This window comes from Lepisma saccharinum, unplaced genomic scaffold (assembly GCF_977018435.1).
Source record: "Lepisma saccharinum unplaced genomic scaffold, izLepSacc3.1 HAP1_SCAFFOLD_615, whole genome shotgun sequence".
NCBI classification, from domain to species: Eukaryota; Metazoa; Arthropoda; class Insecta; order Zygentoma; family Lepismatidae; genus Lepisma; species Lepisma saccharinum.
The window spans coordinates 74,998-86,026 of NW_028143287.1; the positions used below are offsets into that span (position 1 = coordinate 74,998).

The following is an 11,029-nucleotide window of genomic DNA, read 5'->3' on the forward strand; positions in this document are numbered from 1 at the left end:
AATGCACGCGAGTCTGTCCAGCCAGTCTATATGCACGCAGAGCGTTGGCAAGCTTCCAAGGGATTGGTACTAGGTTGATGTGACGTCAGTAACGTGCTGGTGATTGCTTGACGAGGAGACTGCTACTCGCTCTGAAGCTAGTAATGTAAAAAGAGTCCAGAAATTCCTGAAAATAAGCACAAAATGTTATCGATATATGAGGATCGTTTATATATACATTGCAAAAAGCGTTTATATTTTATCTGCAATGTTATCGGCTAGAACCATGGATATGGTGGTATTTGATAACGAATCATATTATCTAAGGCAGTGTCATATTTTAAATAAACACGGAACGAAAAGTAGAGTCAATTAATATTGTAGGTTCAAATCATTCACCTTTTCTTAAAACAGTTCCCTTTACAAATTAAGTAAATGTCGTGGTGCTGCCATCTATCGCTTATTTATGTCTGGACTGAAAGCAGTTAATCTTCGCACTACTGAAACATCTTTTCTTAGAGTTATTTTTTTGTGTACCTACATCAGGATGTAGTATTATTAATAAATGTAAACAGGTATCGTAGAATAATATTTACAATTAATTTCTTGTAAATGAAATAGGGAATTGTATTTGAAGAAATTATATTAATTCATTTAATTTAACGAATTACAGAAATGCTTAAGCTTGTGAATTAGTGTACAGTTCTGTTCACAAGATCTGGCACACTCGTTTGAGTTAAACATCAGCTTCGGAGCCGATCAAGTGTGGCAGTACAGCCGAAGTAAAGGTTCGGGAAAACCACTCTGCAGTGTTGCTTATCACGAAAGTTTTTCACCGGATGCAGGGATTTTTCTGACTTGCCGATTGAAATGAAACGATTACAGGAAAGCTTTGCATTTTAATTATTAATGCAATGCCGTGTCCAATTTTTAAAAAGAATGGCGGGGAAAAAATTCAGGAAAATCTGTTCGAGATAATCAGTATCCCATAACTAATAATAATAAAAAAATCTGCCTCAATCCCTTCGCTTGTGAAAAGCTGGTGTTCATTTGAAAGCAGAGGGGAGTGGATGGTGGTTCCATTAGCTCTTTCCATAGATTAACGTAAGAGAAAAGTCGACGTTTACCAAGAGGACCCGGGTTCGAATTCCGACCTGAGCATGGGTGTTCTTTGCGAGTGTCCCTTCATCAATTTTCCCATATCATCATTTATCTTCTTCGTCGCGATTAACTAAAAGTGGAAGAAAAGCGAAGCTAACAAAAAATAAATCAAGTTGACGTTCTAGATGTGGACGGGAGAAAACAAACAATACAAGGCTATCACGGCGCGAATGATGTGACTTTAGAATCACTTTCGTTACTTTCTCTTACGGATGCAAACTGCTTTTCCAGCTTGTAATTTGAACACGAAAGTAGGATAAAAAAAGCTCCAAAAATCATTACAGGTTGGATGAATGTCTTAATATTTTCCTGAAAAGTCACTCTTCTTCGTCAAATAGTTAGTTCAAAAATATAATTATGTATGTGACATTGACTTATAAGATTCGTCGCCACATATCAAAATCTGCTATGTTGACAGAAGCTAGAGCACAAAGATTATTAGCGGTTGGAAACACTAACATTGCACAAAAGCACGTCTTCAATTGTCTTGGATCGTCTTCATTAATATACACACACAACATTAACTTATAGTCTGCGAGCAATGTGTGTACAGCTTAGAGACACTATACCATGAAGCGTATTGCTTTCAAATTAATGTAATTAGAGAGAAAGGACATTGAAAGTTTGGAGCCGGACATGTAAAAGTGCAATCTTCAGGAGAAATCTCCCTAATAGCATGCTTTTTTCGCACAGCGGCTTGTGTCCATGTCGGTAAAATTAAAATTATGCCACACGCATAGTCCTTTCAATAATTATTTTCTACTTGCCACACGAACAAAGTATAAAGCTGTGACTCGGTGAAATACTTTTCGAGGCACCCGTTTGGCAGAAATAGGACAAAAAAAACTTTCACCACACGGGGAATCGAACCTACGATTTCAGCTTACGAAACTGGCCTTTTACCGATCGGCTCCGAAGCTGATCTTTAACTCAAACGAGTGTGCCAGATCTTGTGAACAGAACTGTACTATGTAGAAATTTCAGTGAAAATTTAGGCTCGATCAGAGCGCTGTCTTTGGCATACAGTGTGCCATTGATTTGATACACACAGGAATGTAGTATTATGTACAGGGTGGTTCATAATTCCTTCTGGGATTTCTGAAGTCATTTGCTCAGAGGCTAACTCACCCGCGGGAATGAGAGTATGTCAGTAAATATCCAAGTTTCTAACGCACCTTATAAAATGTTAGATATGTCCTCCGTTGGTTACTCGACAGACGTCAATTCTGTAAACTTGCTCGTATGCGGTTCACAGTCTCAGGTGATGGCGTGTCCTCCCGTTTCGCCTTATTGCGTTTTCACCACCCCCAATAGAATTTCAAATGATTTATGTGACACGAACTTTCTAAGGCGAAACGGGACATCCCATTTCGCCTTATCCTGTTTCGCCTTACACACAAAAAATTTCCCACCTGGGAATATTATCGACTGGAAGGGTAATTCACAATGGAAGCGCAGAGCTTGTGATGTTGCCTACCTTGGCTCCCATTGTCCTGTCGGTTAGGTTAGGTTAGGTTAGGTTAATAATACATTAATAATAATGACCCTTCATGTTGAAAATATTCCCTGGTGGGAATTTTTTGTGTGTAAGGTGAAATGGGATGTCCCGTTTCGCCTTAGAAAGTTAGTGTCGCATAAATAACGCGAAATTTTATTGGGCGAGGTGAAAACGCAATAAGGCGAAACGGGATAACCGGTGATGGCACCGGCCTACCTGTTCGTTTTACGTCTGTTGCATCACCAAGGGAGGACATATCGAATATTTGTAAGGTGGCTTAAAAATTTCGATGTTTTCTCTCTTCACTCACATGCTTTCAAACCTGTTGGTGAGTTTACTTCTGAGCAACAGACTCCCGAAATCCAAGAGAGAATTATGAAACGTCCTGTAGAATCATAAGGTAATATACAGCTCTACTCAGAGAAAAACTAGGCAGTATCGAAGTCAACAGTATTTCAAAGGTAACAGATTCCGTTGCGGTAACACATATTGAGACAATTCACAGCGGGTAAAACGGCAACAGTGAATAATCGGGCGTCAGGCGAAATCACCGCTGGCTCGGTGTCTCAGTTGGTAGAGCAATGGTACGGTATGTCAGAGACCCGGGTTCGAGTTCTGGTCGAATCTGCATATCTCGCTGATATTCACAGTGTCCCAAAAATAGTGTTTACACTCTTTAAACATTAATAGCAGGAACACTAATAACAGCAAATATGAAAATTTTCTTGGTGGTACATACCTTAAAGTTAGAGATGTTCAAAACGACCACATTGTCAGCAATACGAAGTCTGCAACACTGAACATGTTGACAAACAGCAGAAATGGATTCCACGGGAAGGGAAGCACAGTCTCAATGCCAGGGGCTTATATCGTGAAAATTGAAAATATAGACACCTTTCTTTCCTTGTAAAATTCTATACTCAAACCTCCCCCGCCGATCCTCAACACACATTTCAACCACCCACGAAGTTTGGCAATCTGTAGAGGGCATCAATACAAACAACTTTTTCTTAGAGTCCAATTACTTTCGGAACATCTCCAGCGGACTGAGCGAGTCTGTCTAGCGAGCCTACTGGGCGTGTAGAGCCTGAGCAAGGGGTTTAGTGATATGCTCTGGGTTGAGATGACGTCAGCGGCTCGCTTAGTTGATTGGCTGCTTCGAGAGTTGTGACTCGTTTCGAAGCTTCAAATACATAATAGCCAAAGATCTTATGGAAATAATCTCCCTCTAAGAAATTTTTGGTAGGCATTGTTTCGGCGCCATCAGCCCTCGAAAAACATTATTTCTTGCCTAGTTTTCGAAGTGGAAATTGCTAGCTTTGGGATGTTTGGTTGAGTTTGGAGATAGAAGTTAGAGGGGGTATCAACATTGAGACAATGCACTAAGGGGAATGCTTAGGTAAATCAGCCTAGGTGACGGTTGCTTTATAAAATTTGATTAACTGAAGGGTTCATCATCCAGCTGCTTTTCACCCTCCACACTTTGTGGGCGCTGATCTTGTGTGTATGTAGGTGATATTTTTTCTGTCAAATAACACACTAAATACGTCAGTACTCTATGAGAACGGGATTATACTATGGAAGACAGGATCCCTTTCCCTTAATTCATGCATTGATGCTTATCGTCATGGGCGTAACTTGGCGTTGGCAAAGGGGCTGGGGCCAAATCTCCACGTTTATTAAAATGTATACATATCTTTGGAATGTTAAACCTTTTATATATTTAGAAACCTGAGGTTCATGTTCGACTCCAAGTTACGCTGTTGCTTATTAAAGACTCGTTAAGTTTAAATCAGAGATATTTATATCCTAAGGACCATCCTGTCCCGTTCACCGTCTTCCAACAGGAAAAATGCTAGCCATGAATTAAAAAAAATGCTATTTTTGAGGGCTGAAATCGAAATTAAATGTCAAGGAACAAACGGTTATCAAGGAAAGTTGTTCGCATTGACTTCCTCTGCAAGCTGTGAAAATTTGTCTGTGGTCCACAATGTCATCTTGTTATTTAGCGTCTCTTTTCTCCACTTTTGGCTAATCGCGACGATGAGGATGAATGAGAAGACGAAATTGATGAAGTGACACTCACAAAGAATGCCCATGCCCAAGTCGAGATTCAAACCCGGGAGCCCTGGTGTTGTAGCTTGAAAGTACTAACCACTCCGCCACGGAGGGCGATGACTCTGTACTACATAAATGTGTGTGTGTGTGTGTTCGCACATTGGTATTGTAAAATCTAGAGTGTCCCACAAAGGGGTTTACACTATTTGAATGTTAATAACAGAGAAAGTACTACAGATAACCTTATAGACCTTTTTGTATCTGGATCTGTCATGATTAGTGCTTGTTGCCATTCATTTGTTTTTCTTTAATTTCAGTTCAGTTGCCAGTAGTGACAAGTAGAGGAAAAGGTCCAAATATGCCCCCCCTTTTTTATGTTATTTTTGGAGGAAAAAATATATCAAGCACCTGCCTTTAAAATGCATATCTGTGAAATATATACTTAAATGTAATAGCATGCTAAAGTATAGAAGGTCTCCAGTTTTTTTTTAAAAAAAAAGCAATTTCCAAAAAATGGTACAAAGGTGTATTTCAAAATTGTGGTCTAAATATGAGCTACTAGTGGTAATATCACAAAAAGCAATTAAAATTTTAAAAAAACAGCCATTTATCGCTAAAACATTATAAAATTCATATTTTTGAATAATCTGTTGTTTTGAAAATCACGCGGAATGGGAAAAATCGAAATTAAGAAAAACATCCAAATATTTGTTGAATATGTGATCTCAACATTAAACCTCATGTCATAGCCCATATTTCGACCACCACACTATTTTTCTTCTTCAATTTATTTTCGCTCTCTGTGGTACATATTTCACAAACAAATCATGGCATTTTTAAAGCCCACATTTGTTTTATGTACCGCTAATATCATAACCTATACAAAGCAGATGAGAATTCAGAAAACCCTGAGTTAAAACATACCTGCAAAAGTTTTCGGAGGTCGCAATTCTATAAGAGCGTCCAAGGCCGAAACTAACTACCATTTTCTCTTGCGAATTGGCGCCGCAACCTTTGTCCTTGACAGATAACCAGTTGCAATAGCCTCTGCCAGGCTGCAGCACCCGGGAGCGCTGATAACTCCGAAACCCATATTTAAACCTTCGCCTATATTTAGACCTTCTCCTGTAATTGACAAGATGGCAGGGAACCTTTCCGTTGAGCAACGGAAGTGGATTTTAAAGTGTTTTTGGAAATGTAAGACCATGAAAGAACTGCAGAGACGATGACGGGCAGAATTTTATGTATGAACTTCTTGGGGGACCTTGTGAAAGTTTGTACCACTGCTTCCATCCCTCTTTCGTCCGATACTGATTTCTTCCTGCCACACCTTCCCAGATCACACACAGTTCCTTCCCTCTCAAACATGTCGTGTAATTTCGTAATTGTTACACGTGACGGTGGCGCAGAATCAAATTCTGCCCGCCATCGTCTATGCACTTCTTTCATGTTCTCACATTTCCAAAAACAGTTTGAAATCCATTTCCGTTGCTCAACGGAAAGGTCCCCAGCCATCTTGTCAATTACTTGTCACTACTGGCAACTGAATGAAATTAAAGAAAAACAAATGAATGGCAACAAGCACTAATCATGCCAGATCCAGATACAAAAAAGTTCCATCAGTATCTGTAATACTTTCTCTGTTATTAACATTCAAATAGTGTAAACCCCTTTGTGGGACACTCGGTATGAACATTTCGTATGGTTTAGGAAAGTGTTGTAGGTGAGAATTAATTTAGAAAACATGTGCTTGTAGAATACAATAAAGGCAAATATTGTATAGGCCTAGTTTACCTTTCATAATTACAATCTCTTGCCTTTTGTGTATCACAGTCTTTAGTCACGTTATCGAAGTCAATGTGGTTAGTGTGTTATATGGTTCTCAAATTAAGGCCTTCCGCAGGAGTCTTTCTGAGGGGCAGAAGCTGTCAGTGGGAGTAACCTGGGCGACGCTATCAGCCCCGGTTAAGAGAATTCTCATAAAGCATTCCACACTAGGATAATTTGCACCCTCGCCCACTGCATTTTATCCATGTTGAATCATGTAAACATCCCTCAAATTTCCCCATTTATTCTTTATTTCGATTTTAGCTGCGGATGTTTTTCACAAAAAGGGAATATCGACCCTGGAGAAGTTTCCCTGTCATGGTCAATCCTTTTCTTATCATCTTTTCTCAATTTACCAGATCGTAAAATCCTAACGGGGAAGTCTCCAAACACGTGCACCCTAAAATCTGGGGTCTCAGCTCACCACAAAGAATCACGTTATAGTTCCTGTACTCTCTCGGCAATAGATTATGGCAGGAAATCTGCCGAAGGTTGTGGGTTGTGGCCACAAACAAGGAATTCAACTGCGTTTCGTCGGACAAAGCTTGCACCTTGCAGCCCACGTTGGACAATTATGTTTCCTTTTCTCTACACTACATATGCTTATCAAAATCGATTTCTATCGCTAATATAGATTTTTTTTCTTTCTTCTGTTCTAAAGCGATCACATTTGCACAAGAAATGAATGCGAATAAAGGATTCAATAATATCATGTAAATATTTCGGAAGCGCGAGGCCCTGTGCGGTGACACGCGCCGCACACCCCTAACGGCGGCCCTGTCTCAATCATATGCCTCGTGTCATTCAGTGTCCGTGGCTTTGTGACGTACGCATCGTTCTTTCAAGTTTCCCACGGTTAGAAATCTTAGTGGTGTTAAATCGGGAGATCTGGGTGCCCATTCGACATTTCTTAAGTTTCTCGAAAGAAATTGCTCCTCTATGCCACCTGGCGGGCTTTGACGGAACTAAATCAACAGCATGCCTACACGTGCTCACACACACTCAATGTAGACCACTGTTTCTCACCCGCTGGGCACTGGCATGAATTATACCCGGCTGCTAGAGGTTCTCCTAGTTTGCGACCTGCAGCCCGAGCTGGCAACCGCCTTCGAGGATGGTCTTTTGTTCGGGGTTCGGAGGAAGTTCTTTCTCGCCAGTGAGAAATGAAAGTCGCTGAGAATGGTCTGTCACCCGTTCAGCCCCCAAATTTGAATTATGACTGTGGGGATCATTCTCTGCGGGAACATGCTAGTGAAAATCAGCGCTTACCAAATTAATTTTATGACGTAGCCAGAGAAAACTATAAGATTCCATTAGATGCAGTTATTGTCAACTAATTTATACCAAATTTCACATTTGTCAACAAGCCTAGACATAATGGAACTAATCTCTATTATTATGCCATAATTTATTTATTAATATTAAATTTCAATGGTATATACAATAATGAACGTGTGAGGTTTTTAAAAATTAGAAATCTATTAACGACTTAAATTATTGGGATCGGTACATTAACTTTTGAGCGAGTGAAGAATATAGAGAATGTCTCCAATTTCGTTAATTTTTGGTATTCTAAGTAAATTTGGCCTTCTAATCACGAATCTGTTGTTAAAATGCGGGGGTCACGTGTGGAAATATGGAAAAAAGCCGATATAAGTGGATTTTTTTACAGCTGTTTTGCATTGTTTTAGGAACAAAATTTTGACTAAGCTTGCCTAACCTAACCTAACCTTACCGGAAATAGTTCGTGGGGCTATCCGTGAATGGTTCGTGGGACTATCCGTGAATGGTTTGTGGGGCTACCCGTGCATGGTTCGTGGCAACATATATATACATAAGTATACAATTTTTTCACGTGACATCCGCATTTTAACAACAGATTCGTGATTAGAAAGCAAAATTTAGTTAGTATAGCAAAAATTAACGAAATTGGAGACATTCTCTGTATTCTTCACTTCACGAAGGTTGAGAATCACTGTCGAAGACAATTGGGTATCACCATGGGCGTCGGGAGGGGGGGTCGAACGGGTCGGTGGACGACCCCCCCCCCCTCCATGGAAATTGACATTGTTCATTTAAAGATACAAGAAAGCCGAAAGTGTGTTACTCTTATTGTTAAGAACAGAAATAAAGTTCATTTAGTTAGCATTCGAACAGAATAATCAAAGTAAAAATGCATTGGATAGAAAACATTGAATGAAAAATACAGGAACAAGATTATATTCTACCATTTCATCCAATGAACAAATGGTTTCACAGTTTTTAAAATTCTAATAATTGCAGTTGTAGGTGAGAGGCCACACAACACACTTTATAAAAAAAAATCCCCCTAATATTTAAAGTCTTCTTGAACGAGACGTGTAAAGGTTAATATCAAAATGCATTAAGATACTAAGTGCACAAAATGCAAAAAGAAAATAATGGAAAATAGTTGTGCTCGTATTCACTCGTTTAGTGGATCGTCTCTCCCTATTTATATAATGATAATTATTATTATTATTTGGAATAAAAATTATATTTTGGTAGTTTATAATATTTATTATTGTATAATAACTTTTGTAACCGTGGTAATAATACTAATTATTTATCTACTATTCAACTTTTATCATTTGTCCGACCCCCCTGCAAGAATTTCTGGCTACGCCCATGGGTATCACTCACAACACGTTTCTCAACAACCATTATTGGTCAAGCTCTGCTCTACATTTTCTGACCTCATGCTAAATGCTTTGGTTGTTAGGTTAGGCATGTTAGCATTAATACACTTTATTTTTTGTAACGTGACAAGTAGAAGGGCGCGGCTTGACCTAAAAGGTTGTCGAGAAGTGTGCTACAAGTGAGACCCTAGACAACACTAGCGTACGCAGAGGGTTAGCTTATGGAGATACAGCTTTTCCGAAATTTTGAGAAGATCAACATTTTCAAATGAATGCAATGAATAAATCGGGAATATACGAATGCAATCCTCCTTAAAATGGCCTTCCATTGACATTTTTGAGAGTAGAAAGTTCAAAACATACGAAATATCTTAGCTATGTACTATCCACCTTTACAATTGCAGCCCCTCCCGAAAAAAAATCCTGTGTACGCCAGAGTTAGACAATGGAAAATTCATGTCTAATAGTTTCTTATGTTCTTAACGTTCAAATACTGTAAACATTATTTTGGGACACTCTGTATACACAAATGTTTCAGTTGTTTAATTTAATTGTTTGAATAAATTGAAAAAAAATAAGAAACATTCACATGTTTATTCATTTCCTTATCTAATTTCCAGGGATTCCACCAGGAGAAGCACGGCCACCAACTACAGCATCAGATGCTCCCCTTCGAGGGGGAGGGTTGTCATGAAACCAGAGGAAACCTCCCTTGTAGTGTTGGATGAAGACACCCTCAGACAGAACAAAACGAACTCTAAACTGTTGGGAAACGGGATATCCCAGGATTCCAAAAATGGCCACTTGCACTACAATGGACGATCATCGACAAAACGATTTCCGCAATTGTTGTTGAAATACAAAGCAGTGTTGCCATCCACACAACCTCGTCCGTAAGTGTTGCAGACTTGAGTGTTGTGTTCCTACCGAGTGCGCGAGACGATTAAGAAATGGCATGACATAGAAATGTGAAACTTCTTAGCCAGCACAAAAAACAAGCTTTTATTGTTTTATTGTTATTATTAATCATGTGTATTGCAAGAATTCTAAGTCAATCGTGCAGCAGCAGAATATTTTGAAAACCCAAAGATATATTTTTTTTAACATATCTTTAGTGATTAACATTGTCTGTGAATATCTAGACGTGAATTTAGGAGTCTCTATGTAGCTATTTGAGTGCTTAAGAACTAGAGATATCAATAAAAGTACGTAAAATTATATTAATACGTAATGTTTATGTAAGGACGACTTGCGTGATATTAATTATCTCTGTAGCATGAATGTGAGACGGACAGTATGAGATAGTAACAATCTATTATGAAGCTACTACAAGTACCTAATTATCTGTTATTACATGTAAAAAAATGTATTATGAAGATATGATTGTTGCAGAATTGACCCCTATAATGTGCATTTATTATTTTATGTGTTATTGTTTTTTCATGTCAGGATTCTATGAATCCTGAATAATTATATGTAATTCTTTATATATTTTGACTTAATTGTATTCTAGTGATATGTTCAGACTTATCTCTAAAGTATTTAATACTCAATATGTGTTTATTTCTTTGTCCTTCAATATAAAGAGATATGACGGAAAATCTGTGGTGTGTTGTTCTTGTCAATAACCTCAAGGAATATATTTTTCGATGCAAAGCAATGATGTGTGTTCAGTAAACTTCCTAATCACGTACACAGTTATGTTTTCTCATTGGGTAAACCATAGCGCCAGATTGTCAAAAATTATTATTGTATAGCTTGGCAATCAATTTTGCTTTGTTTCTAATGATGGACCCCCTTCCCTGTATTTATTCTAAAATTTCCTGAATTCTGAATATATGATGTTTTT

General features: G+C 38.5%; 1 protein-coding gene across 1 annotated transcript in view; it reads left to right on the forward strand.

Annotated features, from left to right (window-relative positions):
* The window catches only part of LOC145983067 (uncharacterized), a 29,894-nt gene extending 19,146 nt beyond the window's left edge, over positions 1-10,748 (forward strand). Inside the window, exon 2 of the mRNA XM_083116342.1 lies at positions 9,801-10,748. Within this exon, the coding sequence (XP_082972468.1) occupies positions 9,801-10,077 (277 nt within the window). The 3' untranslated portion in view covers positions 10,078-10,748. The remainder of the gene's footprint in view (positions 1-9,800) is intronic.
* Positions 10,749-11,029: the final 281 nt, after the last annotated feature.